The sequence below is a fragment of the Zootoca vivipara genome, chromosome 8, assembly GCF_965207765.1.
Source record: "Zootoca vivipara chromosome 8, rZooViv2.hap1.1, whole genome shotgun sequence".
NCBI classification, from domain to species: domain Eukaryota; kingdom Metazoa; phylum Chordata; class Lepidosauria; order Squamata; family Lacertidae; genus Zootoca; species Zootoca vivipara.
In genome coordinates, this window is record NC_142591.1 from 12744344 (window position 1) to 12765907 (window position 21564).

Consider the following 21564-nt stretch of genomic DNA (forward strand, 5'->3'; position numbering starts at 1 on the left):
CCATCTTCCATTCTGTGGACGCGACCAAGCCAGCGTAGATGTCGCTGAAATGGAAGTGTGAACATGCTAGGAATGTGGGACTGGGAGAGCACATCTTTGTTTGAAACTCTGTCCCGCCATGTGATATGCTTGTGGAAGGTGTGGAAGCATCGTTCCTGAAGGTTGTCAGTTGCCCATAGCTCACTTCCCTAAAGCAGCATTCTCAACAAGCAAGCCTGGTGGACCTTCTTCATCTTGGTATTGAATATTAGCATTGCATTATCCTATACCGTTTTGGAGAAAGCTGCCTTGCCAGTATGCTTGTCCAGCTCTGCGTCAATGGAGAGGTCACCGGTTATGGTGGAACCTAGACAGACAAAATCGTTTACCAACTCAACCTTATCTACAACCTAGTTAAGTAAGCCATAGTTTGTGGATTCTTTCTTTCTTTCTTTCTTTCTTTCTTTCTTTCTTTCTTTCTTTCTTTCTTTCTTTCTTTCTTTCTGTTTATACATACATACATACATACATTTCACTAATTTTATACATTTCACTAATTTTACAACCATTTTGACATTTCAAAACTTGATTCCTTCCCCCTCTTTCTGCGGTTCCTTAAATTTGTTTTTAATATCTTCTGCATATCCAAATTAACTTAATTTGCTCATTTACTCATCTTCTTAAAATATATCTACCCGTCTATTCCGGCGTATAATACGACTGGGCGTATAAGACAACCCCCAACTTTTCCAGTTAAAATATAGAGTTTGGGATCTACTCGCCGTATTAATAAAACGACCCGGTGTATAAGACGACTCCCGACTTTTGAGAAGATTTTCCTGGGTTAAAAAGTAGTCTTATACACAGGAATATACTGTATATATAAAAAAATGTAAAATGTGCATGTTTGTGCGTCTCCACTTTTCTCCGAAACCGCTTGGTCAATTGCGTTGAAATTTGGGCACAACGTCACATGCGAATACGCGAGTGTTTGTATATAGTTAGATTGGACAGCTGTCACACCTGTGAGAAGTTAGAACATGTTTTCTAGAAAAACAGGTCAAAGCAGCCTCAGCTGCTGCCATTGGCTGCAGACTATCTGTGACATCACAATAGCATGGCATTGTAAAGCATAGCACAGCCAGGGGAGCAGGCTAGGCCCAAGATGCACATGGGGTGTACGGGTGGAAGAGAGAGAGGGGTTGGGTTGATGGGTGCCACCACATGGGAGGAAGATGACCAGAGAGAGCTGGAGGGAAGATGACCAGAGATGACCAGAGAGATGGGAGGGACCACAGAGAGGTGTCATGACGTCTGGGATGTGGTACGGGGCTGGGGTAAGGAACGGGCCGCTGAGTAGATGTGGGCCGACTGGGCCGTGCCTTTGGGGAGGAGGAATGTGTGGGTGCCCTCACACGAAAGGAAGATGATGTCATGTGGCGGGAGGACCAGAGACAGGGGTGTGCGGCTGGGGTGGGGAACGGGGATGCTGAGTGGACGAGGCCCATGCCTTACAGGAGAATTAATGGGTGGGGACGGGGTGGGGGGATTTGCCAGAACACGTGTGCGAGGGGGAGAGAGAGAGAGAGTGCTTGGGGTGCCGGGTGCTATCACGTGGGAGGAAGATGATGTCACGCGATGGGGAGACCAGAGACAGGGGTACCTCGACGTCATGCGGCTGGGCTGGGGTGGGGAACAGGGACACTGAGTGGAGGAGGCCCATGACTGAGCCACAACAATGGGTACAGCTAGTACTGCAGGTTATTACAATAATCCTGCCAATGTTTTCATCTGTTTATAATTTATCTGTAAATATTCAAAAAACCATTTCCATTCTTTTATATAAAAAAATTGTTATATTGATTTCTTATTCTTCCAGTAAGTTTTGTCATTTCTGCATATTTCATAAGTTTTTGTATCCATTCCCCCTTTGCTAGGACTTCTGTTTCTTTCCATTTGGGGCCAGGTAACATTCTTGCCGTAATAGTTTGTGGATTCAAGCCTGGTTTGTTCCCATTCACGTTGTGCTGGAATGCACAACCCCTGGTGGTGGGATACATCAGTTTTTCTCCAGCATGGCGTTGTCAGTTTGGTTCATACAGGCCATATACAGACTCATGTTTACTCTGCATGCAATGCATTTCTGCTGCTCTTTTGGGAATTAGTGTACATACTGTGTGTTAGTCACAAACCATGCTTATCCTGTTATGAAGTGCTGTATTTTGAGAGTCCCCCCCCAAAAAAAAATCATCTTCGATCTGAATTCAGGCAAAGAATGACCTCGCTGGCAATACGTCCACAGCCTCAGTTATAAGGTCCAAATTTTGAGGAGGCTCTATAGCACTGAGATTTGCAAAAGGGGGGAAATTAACCAATTGTGGCTTATCCTGAGTGTGATGGAGAAAGCCCTGCTGAAATTCTCCTCCTTACAGTAAGAACCTTGTAGACTGAACCAAGAATGCTCCCTCCCAATAAAATACTGTTGGTAAGTATGAACATAGGACTTGGAACCTTCAGTTAACCTTCATAAGAGCACATTGTGAACAAGTCATCTTATTCCCCCTTTGTGGGGCTGGGAAACTCAAAATTACAGGCGTGAACTTTAAAAGGCCTCTCTTTGGGGGAGATCAGCAAACCTGGGTCCTGTAAGATAAGAAAGACGTTTATTGTTTCACTGAATTTATTTGATTAAGTGACTGCAGACACGGGTACTAAGCAGGAATCGTGACTTCTGTAGCATCTTCCTTTTACGTTTAAAGAAGTGTCTTATTGCCAGGGCCTTGGGGAGAGGGACAAGGAGACTATGGAAGCAAGAACGGAACTCAAATATCTAAATTAAAAGCAGAAATTTGTACTGGACCACCAGCTTGGCTATCAAAGCAAATTTTTGTTTAAATTAGTGATTGGGAATTTTGCCCTAAATTGTTATAAACTTGGCTCCTAGGCACCCGCACATATTTCCTCCAGCTCTCTCCCAAAGAATTTGGCCATTTAATTTATCAAGGGGCTTATTAATGGAGGTTATTGTGTGCTTGCAATTCCGTAGACCCCTCCGAGGATGTTCAGTGCCCCCCTCCCTCCCAGGAAAAGATTCAACAAAAGCGGCTAGAAGAAGCTTTAATTAAATGTCTGGTTTCAATGGGATTACTGCCTGATTAATCCAGCCTCTGTCTGCCTGTCAATCATGCCTGTCATCATAATTGTCAACTATATAGCCGCTAACTATGTGAAAACTCAATCTGGCTGTTCTTTATTTAAATGTGTTGTTTTAGCTTTATTTATTTATTTTACATGCGCCTCAAAGAAGCGTACTTTCCAGCTCCCCGAGTTTGCCACTGCAACCTGTTTGTCAGGGAGAAGTAGACCTGATTCAGATCCACACTCCTTCACTGGAATGCAGACTGACTTTAGTCAGCAGTAGACAGTCCCACTAAGTTTTAATGGGTTTTGCTCCCAAGAAAATGTGCACAAAACCACACCCTTTCATTAGGCCATGGTTTTTTTTAAAAAAAGTTGCAAGTCCTCGGTCACTGTCTGATACTATTCAGCACAGCCAATGGCTGTCTATGAAGGATGCTTAGTAGTATTCCTTCTTCACTACCATGCAGAAAAGTTCCAAATTTAATTTTAAACCTCTAAACCCTCTCTCCTTCTGTCTGATCCCTCCTCCTCCCTCCCTCCCTCCCTTCTTTGGCAATCACTCATAGTCGAGTAAGATTGTCTTCCATAAACATGGTTTTAACAGTGAGTCCGTAAGTGACTGTGGAGGCCAATTGTGGATCCACATGTCCTTCCACAGTGGGGACATAGGTTTCCGGGCAGGAGTTGATCAAGGTGAGGGTTTGCCAAGCATGCTCTCTTCTTAGCACATTTCTCCCTTTCACCATGAGTTTGAGCGTCTTCAAAGCCCATGACACCTTTGGTAAAGGCTGTTCTCCAATTGTCGGTTGTTTATACTACTTTTTTTTTTTAGATTTGCCTTGAGAGAGTCTTTAAACCTCTTTTGTTGACCACCAGCATTACGCTTTCCAATTTTAAGTTCAGAATAGAGTAGTTGCTTTGGGAGACGATAATCAGGCATCCGTACAACATGACCAGTCCAAGGAAGTTGATGTTGGAGAATGCCTGATGGGTCGCCACCTCTTTCTTGGGTCATCAACCATCACGAGGATTTCCAGGTCGCAACCTTTACAACTTCTGTGATTAAATGAAAGTGGGAGATGAGACAGATTTTGGCACCTTTCCTACAAGCCCCGCATTCCTCATTGACCCTCTCATCTGCTCCCTTCCACTAGCTACAATAGGCAAGGCTCCAGCTGTGCTGGAGGCAGGGGGAGCCTGGGCAAAACCAGAGAGAGATGAAAGAGCGGCATCATAGAATCATCGAGTTGGAAGGGACCCAGAGGGTCATCTAGTCCAAACCCCCGGCAATGCAGGAATCTCAACTAAAGTATCCATGGCAGATGGCCACCCAACCTCTGCTTCGCGACCTCCAAGGAAGGAGAGTCCACCACCTTCCAAGGGAGTCTGTTCCACTGCAGAACAGCTCTTACTGTCAGAAAGTCCTCGGCCAGTAAAGCGAGATGAGCACCGCAACCCCAGGGTCGTCCGCGACTGGACTTAACTGCCAGGGGTCCTTTACCTTTACCTTTTAAAGGTCCCTTTGGCCCCCATAATTATATATTTGAGGCCCTCCCCCAGTTGATGAGTATTGCCATTCAGATAGGATGTATATGCCTTGTCTTGTGATTGATGATGTGGGGTGGGGCTTACCTGCCCTCCCAAATAATTCAGGTTGGTACCCCTGGCAGTGAGGCTGAGAGGGGAGTCTTGTCTGGGCAGCCCATGACCTCCATACAAATTGCCCAGGCTTGTGCCCCGGGGAGGTCAGTTCGCGGTTTGACTTCACCCCCTAGGCACACTCCATTGTCTGTTGAGACAGACGGCTGCCAACAATTCAAAACTCTATAACAAAAGAAGCCCCCTCCTTCGAAGAGGGAAGGGAGACATGATTGGAAACATCTTTCAATCTGGGCGCAACGCTGTTCCAGATGCAGTACTGCTGCGAAAGCCGAAAGGCCGGCCAGGAGGAGGGGTGCAGCGCGCTGCTGTGTCTTTAAACAGCACCGACCCTGGCTTGGTCTCTCTCCGGCTCGGGCGGTGATTGACACGGAGAGGAGGCGCCTGCTTGTAACAAAAGTCGGCGGCGTCCGAGCGCGCGGGTGCGCGCGTGTTTGGAGAAGCAATCTACAACAAGTGGCCGCGATTCACCGCCAGGGGGAAGAGGAGGAGGAGAGAAAAGACAAGAGCCGAGCCTGGGGGGGGGGGGGGAGATCCTGGCTGGAGCGCTTGCAAAGGGCTCTGCCACTCCCCGGCCAGCTCTGCAGGAAGGAGCGCGTCTCGGTCTCTCTCCTTGCTTTGGGCTTGACAATCTCACCTTCCCTGCGCTCTGATCGACTGGTGGATTACATCTGGAGCTACTGCCCCTTATTTCCTCGGTATCCCCTCCTCTTTCCTTGGGGAGGCTCAGTGTTTTTTTTAACCCCCTTCTCTCTCTTTTTGGAGGAGTCTAAGTTTGCTTCAATCGTCGCAAAAGGCTGAAGGGCGGCGGAGGGGAGAAACCAACTGGAGAGGAAAGGCTAGAAAAAGTCCCCTGCGCTCCGCTGCGCCTCTTCTCGCGGTGGCTTTTTTAAAAACAACCAGCGCCGCATCTTCTCTTTGTCTCCTTCCTCCCCAGCCCAAACATTTATCTGTGGTTCGACATGGTGGGTGTAGCGGGGAGGACGAGGACGAGGACGAGAGTATGAAGGCGGCAGGATGGGAGCGAACAATGGCAAGCAGTACGGCAGTGATGGTAAGTCCGCTTTGGCCAGGGCGGGCGCAACGGCGCGTCGCGTCCCGAGGTGCCTTGGAGAGAGGGGGCTGTAGGCGCGCACGCAGGGCGAGCGGCCAGGCGGGCGGGCATTGCTCTGCCAGCCTCTCCGAAGCGTCCGGAGAATTTGCAGACGTTCCCCGAGCAGCAGGAGTCTGCCCGCCTCTCCCCGCTCCCTCCCCACCGCTGCTAAGGCACTGCAAAGTTGCGATCCCTTTTCCGGGAAAATCTGGATGTCAGTTTGGGGGAAAGCTCAAGGCAGGCTTGGGAGTTCCTTCCTGGGTTTTCTCTCCCCGCACCCGCAACCCAATCCTCGTGCACCTTTACGTAGAAACTAATCCCACGGAGTTCAGAGTTAGTCCCAACTCCTAGGGGCTGAGGTGCTTTGCCCCTCCCCAATAAAACATTTGAGGGGGTTGCCCCCCAAAGTTGATGGGCATTGCCATTCAAATAATGTGCATGTGCCGCATCAGGTGGTCGATTATGCGGGGCGGGGCTTACCTTCCCCCCAATATTTTATTCAAGTTGGCACCCCGGTGGACCCGACTTCACTTTATGTGTGCACAGGAGGGACTAGGTCTTGACTTTGGGGTGGGGTACTTAGGATGGGAGGGGGAGTCCAGGGGATGCATATCTGGTTTGTTTGGAAAAGCAGGGAGATGCTTATGGCTGTGTATGAGAAAGTTCTTTGGTATAGGATTCTAAAACTGTGATCTGCCTCCTGTAGCAGGATTGCCTTGGTGGGTTGACAAAGGGACATTACTAATACAGGACTTTCTGCTGAACGCAGGAAGATTGCACCACCTTAAAAATGCACCCCAAGTCTGCATTCACACTCAAGGTCTCCAACAGCAGTAGTTCACTCTTGCAAGTAGCTACAGCAGCCGAGTATGCCCCTTTGCTTTTGTACTAGATTCGTGGAGAGTAAAGGGAGTTGGCAGGGTGGACAGCACAGAAGTGGCAAACGCTGTTGTTCAAGTTTACTGCTCTTGGAGAATGTGCCCACACCCAAACTTAGCAGCTCCCCTTTCCCCCTCCCATAATCCTTTCCTAAGATTCCTATTTAGACTAGCGCAGTTATTTTAGTGCAACCGAGCCATACTTTGCATATAATTGGTTGACGGTCCTTCCTGCCATTGTGTCTGTGTGTTTTGAGATATTCTGTCTGTAGGCTGTAACCCTTTCCCCGGTCTCCTGTCTGTTAGAAATTTCTCAGTGGTATGCAGGCAGAGACTCCACCTCAGTAGCTGCTTAGGGAAGGTTGCTTTTGCTGCCTGCTAGATCATTCAGAAGAGCCTGGAGATGTGGCAGTTCCTTTATTTATCTGAATGTTGAGGTACGAAAATATGCTCTCTCTCTTTTTTTTTAAAGAACCTCCATAGTACGTGGTCTCAAACACTACTGTCTGGTTATTTATCCTATGTGTATTTGCTTGTGAGTAAATTCAGTGGGTTCAGTCAAATGTCTTTCCACATAAGCAGGCAGAAGTGTGCAGCTCATGTTTCAGGCTGCCTTTGAAGGTGACCCGGAAACTACAACTAATCCAGAATGCAGCAGCTAGACTGGTGACTGGGAGCGGCCGCCAAGACCAGATAACACCAGTACATTGGCTCCCAGTACATTTCCGATCACAATTCAAAGTTTTGGTGCTAACTTTTAAAGCCCCAAATGGGCCCGGCCCAGTATACCTGAAGGAGCATCTCCACCCCCATCGTTTTGCCTGGACACTGAGGTCCAGCTCCAAGGGCCTTCTGGTGGTTCCCTCACAGCGAGAAGTGAAGCAACAGGGAACCAGGCAGAGGGCCTTCTTGGTAGTGGCGCCCGCCCTGTGGAACGCCCTCCCATCAGATGTCAAGGAAACAAACAACTCTCTGACTTTTAGAAGACATCTGAAGGCAGCTCTGTTTACGGAAGTTTTTAATGTTTGATGTTTTATCGTGTTTTTAATATTCTGCTGGGAGCTGCCCAGAGTTTGGAGAAACCCAGCCAGATAGGCAGGGTATAAATAAATTGTTATTTATTATCGGTTGTTTTGTTGCATATTTGTGTGTGTGCGCGCGCTTTTAAGGGCATCCTATGATAAACTGAAGACTTCTCTGTGTGATTTCTCTGTGTGAAACGGTAGCTGCTGACAAAACGTCTGCCTTCTGAATTCTAAAATAGTGGGTGGTTGCTCACCTAAGTTCCTTTTCTGAAATGTTTGCTAGCTTTCTAATTGGAGCAGTGATTCTCCACTGTTTTCTGTATGGATGCTATTAATTTTTTTGCCAGACATTCAGAAGTAATCTGAATGAGTCTAGAACAGTGGTTCCCAACTGGTGGTTCGTAAACCCCACGGGGTCTGCACAACACACCCAGGAGGTCCATGGCCATACCTGTCAACTGTCCAGGACATCCTGTTTTGGGGGACCATGCTCTCACCCCAGAGATATCAACATTTTCAAAAGTAGAGGGTTCATGTCTTGGCTTTTGAACTAAGTCCACAGTGCTTAGTCAATTGGGAACCATTGGTCTAGAATGTTTTTGGTACGGGTCCCTTCAATAGCTGTCCATGGAGGCGCAGGTCACTTCCGTGTCCAGGGCAGCTGTCTACCAGCTCCATCTGGTACGCAGGCTGAGACCCTACCTGCCCACAGACTGTCTTGCCAGATTGGTGCAGGCTCTAGTTATCTCCTGCTTGGACTACTGCAATGCGCTCTACGTGAGGCTACCTTTGCAGGTCACCCGGAAACTGCAATTAATCCAGAATGTGGCAGCTAGACTGGTGACTGGGAGTGGCCACCGAGACCACATCACACCGGTCCTGAAAGACCTACATTGGCTCCCAGTACATCTCCAAGCACAATTCAAAGTGCTGGTGTTGACCTTTAAAAAGCCCTAAATGGCCTTGGCCCTGTATACCTGAAGGACCATCTCCGCCCCCATCGTTCAGCCTAGACACTGAGGTCCAGCTCTGAGGGCCTTCTGGTGGTTCCCTCATTGCAAGAAGTGAGGTTACAGGGAAGCAGGCAGAGGGCCTTCTCGGTGGTGGTACCCACCCTGTGGAATACCCTCCCATCAGATGTCAAGGAAATAAACAACTACCCGACCTTTAAAAGATATCTGAAAGCAGCCCTGTTTAGGGAAGTTTTTAATGTTTGATGTTTTGTTCTATTTTTAATATTCTGTTGGGAACCAGCCAGATGGGTGGGGTATAAATAATAAATTATTGTTAAAGCTCTGGGTGGGATGTACCAATGTACGTGGAGGTGCTTCAAGCATTTACTAGGCCTTGTGAATGTGGGGGCAAGGTGGATCTCAGACGTACAGGAATTTCCCCACCAGTATCCAAGTAGCATCCCTGCATCCCAGACTCAATATTTCCTTCTTAAATAGCAGTGGCATTAATCACTTAGAAAATGTATTTAAAGTACACAATAGTTTTGGATTTAGATGGGGCTCTCACCTTTAGCTTTTCTATCTGCAGTTTGAATGTGGCCAGACAATGTGAATTTGGACCAGCCTGCCTTGTGTTTTCTCCCGCTCTGTCATAAACTCTTAATGCTCATTTAATATCGGCAAGAAATTATTCTGTTTAATATAGAAGAATTCCCAAACAAACTTATTCAGGACAAAGAAAGCTGTACATATACAAAAATGGGTGAAACTTCAAATACCTTTGACCTGATGGACCTTGAGTCATGGGGGATAATGTGAGGATTTTTTAAAACTTCAAATGCTCCAGGACTACCAGTAATTCAGAGTCTGGGTTGTTCCCTGCTGAAAATATGTCTTGCTTTCTGCCTCACACTTTGTGAAATAAACGTGCGTGTGCGTGTGCGCACGTGCCTTGTGAAATACTGTGCATTTAACGCAGCAGACACTATCTGTTCTTTTCTATGGGCTTTTGAGCAAGCACCGCATATATGTAAATATATTCTTTTATAACCCTTTGTAGTTGATTCTTGATATTTCAGGGATTCCTGCCTTGTGCAGTGTGGTGTGGGGCTCCTTCCTGGCTACATGGCAAGTTTTTCAACCCCAGGGACAAAGCAAGAGAGAGGCAGAGTTTAATGTGCTCCAGCTGTTCTATATAAATGCTACCTCTGCAATTTCGCTTTACCTACTAAAACCCTTTTTCTGAGTTTTGCATTTAGACGTAGGGAGCCTAGTCTAGCCCTTCTCAGATGCTGTTCTCCGCAGAACTGTTGAGATGGTTTAGTCCTTCTTTGTGCTTTCGTGTAAGTGATGTTTGAGAAGGTCAGATTAAATGAAACCTGCAGGAACCTTTTCAAAGTTGATACAAGGAAAAGCTCCCCCCCCCAAAAGCCCTTTATTTTTCACAATTTCCCTGCTTTTTATCTGTTTGGGTTGTACAGCTTAGCTGTACCCACTGAATTTACTGAACATAACTAAGTTAGGTCTTTCGGTAGCACCTTAAAGACCAACTAAGTTTTTATTTTGGTATGAGCTTTCGTGTGCATGCACACTTCGTCAGATACTCTTGAAACAGAAGAGCCAGACCCTTATGTATATACAGAGGGTGGGGGTGGGTGGGAATGGGTGATGGGCATGTAGGAATGGTAAACCTGTTGATGGCTGTTAACGACTGCTGATGACTGCAATTGGTCCTGCGGGGGAAAAGCAAGGGCTGAGGCGCTAAAGAAAGCTTGATCATGCATAATGAGATAAGAATCCAATGTCTTTGTTCATCCCAGGTGGTTCCATGGTTTTAAGCTTGGTAATGAGTTCCAATTCAGCAACTTCTCTTTCCAGTCTGCCTCTGAAATCTTTCTGCAATAAAAATATAAAATAAAAACTTAGTTGGTCTTTAAGGTGCTACTGAAGGAATTTTTTTTATTTTGCTTCGACTCAGACCAACACGGCCACCTACCTGTAAGTTAGGTCTGTTGATTTCAGTGGGGCTACTTTGAATCAAACCTAGTTGAATGCTATATTTTTTCACACTGCCAAGAAGAGCCGAACACCAATCTTCTTTGCCTTCCCTCAAGGAAAAAGGACATTCTTCACCCTTCCAGTTGGTCTCCCAGTGGGGCAGGAGGATGCATGTGACTGCTGGACCCCGGGAAGCAAGGAGGGGGACCAGACCTCCTGACACGTCTTGTCTAGTGGCTGGGAAGCAGAGTTCCTGCAGAATTCTCAGACGGCTCACCTCACTGTTTCAGTTACTTCCATTTTCTTTACATTCTCCGAAGGATTTCGGCTAGGGCTGAGACTCTTCATGGTTCCCAAAGGGCTTGCTTTTTGTTTTCTTCATCTAGACTGGGCCAGTTGATTCAGCAATTCAAACCCTTCATAGGAGCCTCTATGCAGGGACCCTGCTGGCTGCTGCTACGTGTTGGATGCGGGTGGCGCTGTGGTCTAAACCACCGAGCCTCTTGGGCTTGCCGATCAGAAGGTTGGCGGTTCGAATCCCAGCGACGGGGTGAACTCCCGTTGCTCTGTCCCAACTCCTGCCAACCTAACAGTTCGAAAGTATGCCAGTACAAGTAGATAAACAGGTACCTCTGTGGCAGGAAGGTAAATGGCATTTCTGTGCGCTATGGCTTCCATCACGATGTTCTGTTGCGCCAGAAGCGGTTTAGTCATGCTGGCCACATGACCCGGAAAGCTGTCTGTGGACAAATGCCGGCTCCCTCGGCCTGAAAGCAAGATGAGCGCCGCAACCCCAAAGTCTCCTTTGACTGGACCTAACCATGCAGGGGTCCTTTACCTTTTACATGTTGGGGACCTTTCAGAATAGCATGAAAGTTAGTGTAGGGAGCTGTGGGGTCAGCAGGAGCGAGAGGCAGAATTGATCGAAATGGCCTCCGGGCAGAAGCCACCACTGAATTAAAAAAAAAAGCTTTGCTGTCTCTTGAGGAGAACCCATTGGATGCAACATCTCATACGTTTTTGTCCATACATCCTTGGGGATCAAACTGGCTCTTTAGCTAACAAGAATATGAAGGTTCCATAGGCAAAGAAGAGGGGAATAACATAGATGGGGAGCAAAATAAAAAAATTCTTTCAGTAGCACCTTAAAGACCAACTAAGTTTTTATTTTGGTATGAGCTTTCGTGTGCATGCACACTTCTTCAGATACACATAGATGGGGAGAATATGAAGTGGAGGAGAACTTAAAACAGGTAATACACATCCTTCATGGAGCATACTCCATAAATCTTTAAAGCAACATGTGTCGTTTATACTTCATACGTGCATAGCATATTTAGAAGTGTAACTTGGAGAAGAGATGGCTTGAAGGAACGTTCTGTTTGCCATAGGGGGGGGGGACAGGCTCTGTAGGAATACACGTCCTTTATTATCTCAATTATGGCATATTTCACTTGGCTGAAGTGGCACAAAAATACCGGCAATATTATTTCAGCATAGAGGAATTAAGCCCACCCGCCTTTAGCTGAATTCTGGAGAAGAGCCATGTGCTTTTATCCTGCCACAGAAACATGTTCCCTTGTCTAGGTCATTCAGGGAGGGTGGAAATGTGGAGAAATGCATGGTTTCCTGGAAAGGAAACTTCAATCCTCCCCAGCATTTAATATCGGGACTATGTTGATACGTAGGCGAGCACAATAGAAATAAGCTTTGAAAAAGTTATTCTCTGCTTAATCAAAAGCAGGGATGGGGAACCTTTGTCCTTCCAACTGGTCCACAGCTCTCATCATACCTGACTTGGGACTGTTGGGAACTGGAGTCTGCAACAGCAGTTAGATAGTGGTCTAATGTTTGTCTTCTGAATAATCTCACTGGAAATAGTCTTGACATTTTGCCAGTTCAGGAAAAGACTAGAGGACAGTTGTTCTTAAAAAAAAAAAGGTGTGTCATCTGGGTCTTGTTTTTTTTTTCTTAATGGCCAACTTTATTTTATCTTTAAGATTTGTAAAGCCAGTGTGATACAATGGATGAAGCTCTCGACTGAAGGGAGACTTGAATTCAACTTCTGCCTTTGGCAGAGGCCGAATGCATTCACACAACTGTAGTTAATGGTGTACCACTAATGGTTTTTTCGCTCCCCTAGTGTGGATGGGAGCCACAAACCACAATCTCTATTTTAGTGTTATGTCCAAACTGGAGATTACGGTATGCTTCACTCAAGCTGTGATAAGGATAAACCTTAGCATACAGTCATATTTTGTTTGCCCCAGACAGATCACTATTTCCAATTCAGATGCAATGAAACCAGAGACTGTGACTTGTTGCTCCTGAGCACGCTACGAGTGGAAATGGCAGCAATCTCTGTGTTGATGGGTAAACCATTAAGTGGTTTATCAGGCTGTGTGAACTGGTTCTGCGTTACAGGAAACTCGATTGCTACTAACATCTCTATTGATTTCAATGGGATTTAAGAAGGACTGACTTGGTATTGAGTGAATAAAACTTTATTCTCTAAAGCCATAAGCCAGCACAATATAAATACAGCAAGCAAATCAATTTAAGGCATCTAACAAGCATATATACAAAAAGAAAAACACAATGCTCCCCTCTCTCCTTTCTGATATAAATCACTCATTGCCCCTGCACAGCAAGCTATATAGGTGTTAAAAACAGATTAGAACAAAATAACATCCCATCAGCCTTCTAAGAGCCTGGCTTGTATTTTTTTTAGCTGCCAGAGTAAATTTTCCTGCTAGGGTGATGGATACATATTTGCCTGTATGCAATGTCCATATCTGGTCCTAGAGGGGTGTGTTTGATGTGGACAGAAGAATGGAAGTACCGGTAAGAAGTTTGTGCCTTGGATGTTCATATAAAGGTCAACTTAGTAATACGGTAGTAATGGGAGATAGCCTTGGCCTCATGTGTCTCACAAACTCAAAGTCTTTGATAGGTTGTAATGTCATCAAAGCTCCCATCCAAGAAAGTGAAGGGTATGTCCTGGAGTCGTAAAAGGCTGTGAGTGATTTTCTTGAAGGAGCCACAGTAAGGGTCATAAAGTAATTCTCCAGGTCAAATGCCACGTTATATTATATAATGGATGCCAATAGGAATAAGGCATTTGTGTGATTGAGGAGAAATCCTACCACTTAGAATAGAGACGGATTCTTTCTCTCTAAACATCTGCTTAACTCACGGGTGTCAAACACAAGGCCCGGGGGCCAAATCCGGCCCGCCAGACCTTGTCATGTGGCCCGCCGAGCGCCCCAGCCAGCGGGACCCAGCAGCGGGACTTTGCTGCTGAAACGCCGCACCGACAAAGCGCCGACAAACAGCTGGGGCGGGGGGGGGGGTAGAAAGGCGGCCGGAGCAGTGCCGCACAGAGAGTCCTGAGCCTCTGGGATGCAGCAGTGCTCTGTAGCACTTTGAATCCTCCTCCTGCCATGGCTCGGCGCCTGGAAATGGCTGCTGCTGCTGCTGCTGAAGCACAGACAAAGCACCCAGCAGCGCTGCGTGGAGGAGGAGGAGGATTCAAATGCTTTTTGCCCCTGGGTCCCTTCACACTCTTTTCTGGCGCTGAATCAAGGCGGTGACCCCCCTTCCCTTTCTTTCTTCCTCTCTCTTGTTCTTATTCTTTCTTTCCCTCTCCTTCCTTCCTTCTTTATCTCTGTCTTCTCTCCCTCTTTCTTTTTCTTTCCTTCTTTATTCCTTCTTTCCTACTCTTCTTTCTCTCACCTCTTTCCTTCCTCTCTCCCTCCTGCTCCCTCTTTTCTTTCTTCCTTCCTTACTTCCTTCCTTTCTTCCTTCTGTCCTTCCCATCTTTCTTCCTCTCCCTCATTCTTATTCTTTCTTTCCCTCTACTTCCTTCCTTATTTCTCCCTTTCCGTCTTCTCTCCCTCTTTCTTTTTCTTTCCTTCTTTATTCCCTTCCTTATTTCCTACTCTTCTTTCTCTCCCCTCTTTCCTTCCTTCCTCTCTCCCTCCCACTCCCTCTTTTCTTCCTCCCTCCCTCCCTCCCCTCCCCTCCCTCTCCCTCTCCTCAGAAACATAGGATGCTGCTTTATACTTCTGGCCCTTAAACCCTGGAACCAGGAGAGCAGCTCCAGTGAATCAACCTCAGCCAGTCCCTTTGGTGAAGGGTGGTGGCTCACTGGCAGAACATCTGTCCTGCATGCAGAAGGACCCCAGCATCTCCAGGTACTAGTAGCTCTGCAAAGGTCCTGCATGAAACCCTAGCGAGCCACCACCACCCAGTGCAGTTACCAAAAATCATTTTTCAATAAATTGTACAATAATTGTACATTTGAATATCTACTCGCCATTATTCTGACTATGTTTCTGCTTTCAGAGCTAGTTATTACTTACATTATTACAAAAAACAGTAATAATTGAATGCAGTGACAATAATTTATGATAATAAAGAGTGGACACATAGTCCTACAACCGGCCCTTTGAGGGTGACCAAACTGCTGATGCGGCCCCCGATGAATTTGAGTTTGACACCCCTGGCTTAACTACTGGAAGGAAAAGTAGAATATAACAGCAGTATTAATCCCATAAGAATGTAGAATAGTTCTAACAGAATTTACTCGAGACTTTTGGGACAACATCTGCATTACAGTCGAACGGCTTAGTTGTTGAATGTTTCAGCTCCTGGACGATCAAAAAGTGAGTGTTCCGGTTTTCGAACAATTTTCAGAAGCCAAACGTCCAGCACAGCTTCTGTGGCTTCCGATTGGCTGCAGGAGCCGCGCTTTGGTTTCCGAATGTTTTGGAAGTCGAACAGACTTCCGAAACGGATTCCGTTCAACTTCCAAGGTACGACTGTATTTGAAAGCTTTTGGGGGGGGGAGGTGTACAGTGGCTATTGGGCAAAGGAATGGCTGGCACATCTAGTGTATCCTTCCAAGGCAAGAAAGAAACAGGAAGTCCTTGACCAGGCTTCAGCTTGAAACAGGAAATTCCTGTCTACTACCACATAAATGTACCCCGTTATTGTCGTCATTCAAGTGATTCTTGTTTCTCCGTGGTTTGTAAGACAAGAGGTTCACACTGGAAGTTAGCACACTAACAACTTCTTCCCTGCTTTCTGGCCTTTCGAATCAACCTTTTTCTGTCCTGGATAAAGAGTTTCCTTATCTTATGCTTTGATAGAGCACTGCATATGTTTTTCCTAATTTTGAGTGCAAGTGAGCTGCTTCTAATGCTACGAATGTCAACAAGGAGAGCAGGAAGAAGGATCCGTAATACTTGGTAATGTCTTGTGCAACTTGCAGATTGGCCTCAAGGAAACATCCTAGACTCCTTCTGTACTCCACCCCAGACTGGCTGTGTCCATGACGAATGAAGTGGCAACAAATTAAAAGGAGACGCTTAAGGAGCATGGGTTGCTGCTACGTATATCAGAATTGAGTATCCTATCCCAGATTACAGACTGGGTCCTCTCGCCTTTGGAAGAATGTGTTTCTGTGACATTTGAGCAGGGTCAAAAGTATTTGAGGGATATATTTTGACAACGTGAGCATTGGGAACAAAGTGCCTTTTCTGGAGTTAGCGTGGAACGCTTGTGACAGAATAGGTGGACTTTTCCTCATTCATTTTTTTTTTGGTAGGCTGCTTTTCCACAAAAATTCATGCTCAAAGTGGTTTGCAACGAGGAAAACAGGAATGCGTTTCAAGTAAACACAGCAGAAACAATTGCATGATAACATAGCAAAACAATTCCGTAACAACGCCATAACAACATAGCAAAACAATAGCAAATACAGTAATAACAGCAATTATAGTAACAATGCAGCACTTTTGTACTACACTGTCTTGGATGGGTCTGCATGCACAAGGTTCCAATTTCAACCTCTGCTATCTCCAGTTAGGACGGGCACTCCCAGCCTTCGGCCCTCCAGATGTTTTGGACTACAATTCCCACCATCCCTGACCACTGGTCCTGTTAGCTAGGGATCATGGAAGGTGTAGCCCAAAACATCTGGAGGGCCACAGTTTGGGGATGCCTGAGTTAGGACCTCTATTAGCAAGTGGGGGGGGAGCCTTCTCTGCCTGATCTCCTGTAGAGTCACTCCCAGTACAACTGGACCATACAAGTTTCATGGGCCTATGGCTTGAGAAGCTTCATGTGTGCATGAAAGTGATAAACAAGCCCTTCCAAGCACCTTTAATGTGCTTTGTTGGACTGGTCATGTTGTTCAGATGCCTGATTATCGCCTTCCAAAGCTACTATTCTGTTCCAAACTTAAAAATAAAAAACATAAAGCTGTTGGTCAACAAAAGAGATTTAAAGACTCTCTCAAGGCAAATCTAAAAAAAAATAGTAGTATAAACACCGACAACTGGGAAACACTGGCCTGCGAGTGCTCCAATTGGAGAACAGCCTTTATCAAAAGTGTCATGGACTTTAAAGACACTCAAACTCAGGGTGAAATGCGCTAAGAGGAAGGCACCCTTGGCAAACCCTCTCCATCATCAACTCCTGCCTGGAAACTTATGTCCCACTGTGGAAGGATGTGTGGATCCAGAATTGGCCTCCGCAGTCACTTACGGACTCACTTTTAAGACCGTGTTTATGGAAGACAATCTTACTTGGCTATGAGTGATAGCTTCTTTTTCCAAAGAAGAAAAAGAATGTGTTTTTCCCTCCTATTTAGTTGAGTAATTTTTTCTTCTGGGGCCCATCTTTGCAGCACCATCTTTGAAAGTTGTGCATGCTCCTCTCCTCTTTCCGTTTTTTAAAGAGGACTTGTCGAAGGCTACAACCAGGTGGTTGGCTTTTAATAGTCCCCTAGCTTAAGTAACGTTGTTATATGTTAATTGGTTTAAAGGGAACTGCTGTACCCGCAGTGTGTATAAAAAGCTGTGCACTTGAGCAAGGCAGGACTTGTGGGTGGGTGTGATAGAGCAACGAGCTGTTAGAAGTCCCAGTGTGATGCTAAAGTTACTGAGAGTTTTTACTCAAATGGGGAGGAGGAGGAGGCCACAAATTTATTTTTTTAATGTAACCATAAGGGGTAGTAGTTTTTCTTAAACCCCTTAACTTAAACTATATTCTGAGAGGTATAACCATCTAGGATGCTCAGCATGTCAAATCATAGGGCTATGTTCAGATGATCATATCTCGGCTGCATAAGCCATAATAGAAATGAGTTTTGTTCCGGTTACAAGAGCACCTTTTCTGCTCCCTCTGTGATACGTCTGAACGATGTGCAAAAGTCTTCTAGTAACTATAACTTCCCGTTTTTATCAGAAGCAGAAAGCTATGGTTACAAGCATTGACACAACACAGGTCGCACATCATGTGAATTTGCTGGCTGCGGGTGAGAGCAAGCCTTGGGCAACCACCCACCGAACCTTGTGTGCAGATTGTGATTAAGTAGGAAAGGCCTTAACCACGACCCTGGGTTCAAATGACATGTTAAGCCAGACTCTGGCTGAGCTGTTGTGCTCTGGACCTGAGAAGCCCAGCGAGGAGCAAAGCAGCTGCAGTTTCCTCCCTGGGAGCCATGGTTTGGTGCCAAAGTTTGAGACATCCAAATTTCATGCAGGCATGCCAAAAATGGAGAAGAGAAAGGACCACATGCGTGACAAAAGGCTTAGTCATATCTCTTCACATTAAGCCAAAACAGGTTTTTAAAATTCTGCTGATGTTGGCTGCTTGGGCTTACTGGATTTGTGGTTCTTTAGCTTGTAAAACTATGAATTAAATTCGTCGTCCCTGCAAGAGTACTTCCTGGGACTCTAAGCACCATCCCATGTCTGCCCTCCTGTAATGTGTATACAGTTTATGTGTGATGCCCTCTTAACACGGAAGGGAGAGGGACACTCCCTCTTCTTCTATGAGAAGGGACTTTTCACGGTAATTGATGTGGCCACTTTTATTGCAGCCCTAATACAAGAAATAAGGGACCCAGGTGGCGCTGTGGGTTAAACCACAGAGTCTAGGGCTTGCCGATCAGAAGGTCGGCGGTTCGAATCCCTGCGACGGGGTGAGCTCCCGTTGCTTGGTCCCAGCTCCTGCCCACCTAGCAGTTCGAAAGCACATCAAAGTGCAAGTAGATAGGCGTGAAGGTAAATGGCATTTCCGTGCGCTGCTCTGGTTCGCCAGAAGCAGCTTTGTCATGCTGGCCACATGACCCGGAAGCTGTCTGCAGACAAACGCCGGCTCCCTCTGACTATAGAGCGAGATGAGCGCCACAACCCCAGAGTCGGACATGACTGGACCTGATGGTCAGGGGCCCCTTTACCTTTACTTTTAATACAAGAAATGGAAGTGAGGGAAGATGGGGTTGTCAACCTGGGAAGGTAGCATATCTCGGAGAAGGAAAACCTCTGGCCCTAAACCTTTGCTGCCTTGCGGGATATCTTAGGGAGAAGAAAAAGGCTAAGGAGTGGAATCCTTAAGATGGTTGGATGGCGTTTTGTATGCCTCCTTCTGGCAACTCCTGCAGCCAAGCTGGTGCCAAACATGTTGCTCTGCTTTCCCTTGGACCACATCAGCGAGGCCCAGAGTGGGGTCTTGTCATCTGGGCAGCCCAGGACCACCATACACACTGCCCAGGTCTGCACTATAGGTAGGTCACTCCAATGCTGCTAACGCAGCGGTTTGACTTCACCCTTGGAAATGGACTCCATTGCCTCTCGAGACAGAAGGATGCCAACAATAATTTAAAAAATACAATAACACAGCGGGATCAATACAACAGCAATAAAGTATGAATGACCTTCAATAATGAATGAATCAGCACCGTATCTAGATCATTCGTGGTGGGTTTCACCTCCCCCTGTGTGATCCACACACCCTCTAAATCTGCTTTGGAGGGTTGGGGGAAACTCTAAAACACGGGGTGTAGAGGAAGTCCTGTTGTACGAGTGATCCTCATTCCATGCATGCATACTTAGTGCCGCATTGAATTCTTTATATCTGTATCTCTGTAATTTTTTATTAAATTTCTGTTTTACATTTTAGAAAATTCACTTAACCAACCTTACAATATCAGTGACTTCCCCTCCTCTCTTTCCATGGTTCATTTTGCACAACATAAATCCCTGCATATTTTACATAAACTAAACCATTCAGTATTCCATTATTGCATCCATCAAAACTTGTTTACACTGTTGGATTTATCTTAATGCTGCCCATGTTTTCAAATATACACAATTTTCCTCCATATATTAAATAAACACTTCCCAATCTTCTTTAAACGTATATTCTTCTTGTTCTCTTATTCTATATGTTAGATCCACAAGCTGCGCATATTCCATCAGTTTAAGTTGCCATTCTTCTTTAGTTGGGACCTTGCTCGTTTTCCATTTTGGGGCTAACGAAACACGAGCCGCAGTTGTGGCATACGGTACATAAATAACCTGCGTTGAATTCCACCTGATACCTTTGCAAGTTTGCTCTCAGATGACTTCCAATTTACTCCCCAAAAGTCAATATGGGGTCTCCCTGCACCTGATGGACCGTTAGACTAGACTACCTGCCTTGTAAGTTTGTGACTCATGCTCCAGTCTTGGATTTCTTGCAGGTGCAGGAGCTCTGATAATGCACATTGACGCCACAGGTTTTCAAGGGCATTTCCATTCAGTTAGAAGCTGCAGGCAGCTCTGTGAAGGAATTTTGTGTGCATTTGACTTCTCTGTTGGAGCGAAACAAATCTGGAGGGAGACATCGATGCCATTGAGTTATGCGGCCCTCGGCGTACAGAAAGTTCAATTAAAAGGAAGGAATTGTTTTGAAAGCTACTCCAAAAATTGCAAATGGCTCTGGAATGCAAACCATGATGCAGGCAGTTGAGAAAACAGATTTGGTGGAATCTAAAGGTAAAGGTATAGGGGCCCCTGACCATCAGGTCCAGTTGTGTCTGACTCTGGGGTGGCAGCGCTCATCTCGCTCTATAGGCCAAGGGAGCCGGTGTTTGTCCGCAGACAGCTTCCGGGTCATGTGGCCAGCATGACAAAGCTGCTTCTGGCGAACCAGAGCAGCGCACGGAAACGCCGTTTACCTTCCTGTCGGAGCGGTCCCTATTTATCTACTTGCACTTTGATGTGCTTTCGAACTGCTAGGTGGGCAGGAGCTGGGACCAAGCAACGGGAGCTCACCCTGTTGCAGGGATTCGAACCACCGACCTTCTGATCAGCAAGCCCTAGACTCTGTGGTTTAACCCACAGCGCCACCTGGGTCCCTTGGTGGAATCTAAACAGGTACAAATAGACTACAAGCTTCCAGTTCCTGGAAGGCAAGTCTTTTGTAACTCAGTCAGCACTCTAGCAGAAAGAATCCAGATTTGGCAAGTCGCAGAAGTCCACCTGGGCCTAAAGGGACCCATGATTCTTTTGGACCTCCATGTGTCTTGATGGTGAAACAGTTCATAGCTTAGATTTAAACAGTAGCATGCAAAAGACGGGGGGAGTTGAATCTGGGCATTCGGCCACAGTAAACGGGATGCAAGTTCCTTCATGTTTGAATCTGGGCTACAATAAAATAAATACTGTCACAAATGAGGCATAAAATGAAGCTTTCTGGTTATGTCTCAGTGAAAACTATGTATGCATGCTTTTCAATATAATAAATAAAATACCTTGGTTGTGGGCGAAAGCTTCAGCTATGCTCCTGTGTGGTATGGTGACATATATTTTAGAAATCTTAAGCCTGCACTTGACCTGGGTGTTTGCATTCAACATGTTTGTCTACTTGTTAAGTTACAAATGAGTATATTTTTGGGGTGTGTTTTTTTTTGAAAACCCACGAAGCACTTTACTGATTTAATAGTGGTGTCCATTCAGCACAAGACACCACTGAGTTTCACAACCAAGGCAGTAGGTGGAAAC

The 21564-nt window shown here is 46.0% G+C and overlaps 1 protein-coding gene across 7 annotated transcripts in view; it reads left to right on the forward strand.

Annotated features, from left to right (window-relative positions):
• Positions 1 to 21564, forward strand: part of FBXL7 (F-box and leucine rich repeat protein 7) — a 197598-nt gene that overhangs the window by 46866 nt on the left and 129168 nt on the right. For 2 of the 7 annotated variants that reach the window (XM_088675097.1, XM_088675101.1), the window contains exon 1: positions 5078 to 5833. The exons of 3 other annotated variants lie outside the window; for them this stretch is intronic. Coding sequence is in view for 3 of the 4 variants with exons in the window: in XM_088675101.1 (XP_088531227.1) it covers positions 5797 to 5833 (37 nt within the window). In the remaining variant the exon portion in view is untranslated. Of the gene's footprint in view, positions 1 to 5077; positions 5834 to 21564 lie in introns of those variants that run through there. 2 more of the 7 variants (XM_088675100.1, XM_035125173.3) reach the window with 2 other exon arrangements.